Source organism: Euprymna scolopes, chromosome 18, assembly GCF_053919585.1.
Source record: "Euprymna scolopes isolate OS-2025 chromosome 18, ASM5391958v1, whole genome shotgun sequence".
Classification (NCBI taxonomy): Eukaryota; Metazoa; Mollusca; class Cephalopoda; order Sepiida; family Sepiolidae; genus Euprymna; species Euprymna scolopes.
Window position 1 is genome coordinate 133,814,224 of NC_136499.1, and position 805 is coordinate 133,815,028.

Consider the following 805-nt stretch of genomic DNA (forward strand, 5'->3'; position numbering starts at 1 on the left):
GATATATAAACCTATTAAACATAAATTAATTATTTACTTTTTAAGAGAAAGTTGAAAATGGGGGGGGCGTGAAAATGGGGGGGCGTGAAAATGGGGGGGCGTGAATTTAAAAAAAACGTTTGTCTAAAATATTATATTCGGTTTATTGGAAAGAACATAAAATTTCACATTGACCCTGAAAATATCGTAAAAATAGAATCAATAGAAAAATTTTGATAGATTTTTAAAATTTAAAAATATTGAGTTTAAAAATTGAAAAATATTGAGTTCGGAAAATTCATTACTGTTTTAAAAAAAAATAAAAATATTTTTATTACTTTTAAAACAACTGTAATAGTTTATTTTGGAAGTATAATCCATAAAGAAAATAAATAACCCACTTTTAACAGAGAAATTACGAGATTTTTATATTGTATTCGCAGTTTCGTGTTAGGGGTGTCAAAAATTCCTACAAAAATTCTGATACTGCTACAGCTGGGGCCACTCTGACTTTAGCATATAACAACTTAGCGTCATCATGTTGGTATAAATATTCTACAATACCGTAAGCTACATTAGAAGCATCACAGAATGCCACCAAAATAGCAGAAGAATCAGTATAGACTGTACATCTATCAAAACCAATATCTTCAATACCTATAAGATCTTGATGAAACTTATTCCAGGAAGTCATAATATCACACGGTACCTGCTGGTCCCAGGCGACACCTAATTTCCATAACTGACTCAAAATAATTTTCCCCTTGATAGTGATGGACAACACAAGACCCAGTGGATCAAAGAGGGATGAATTTACTGACAACAT

The 805-nt window shown here is 30.8% G+C and overlaps 1 protein-coding gene across 1 annotated transcript; it reads right to left on the reverse strand.

Annotated features, from left to right (window-relative positions):
• Positions 1–448: 448 nt before the first annotated feature.
• Positions 449–805, reverse strand: LOC145297898 (uncharacterized). Its single transcript, XM_080144233.1, has one exon. The coding sequence runs from the start codon at positions 803–805 to the stop codon at positions 449–451; it is 357 nt and encodes a 118-aa protein (XP_080000359.1).

Excerpts from the sequence above, each read along its gene's own strand:
- LOC145297898 (XM_080144233.1), bottom strand. The coding sequence starts at position 805 with ATGTTGTCAGTAAATTCATCCCTCTTTGATCCACTGGGTCTTGTGTTG.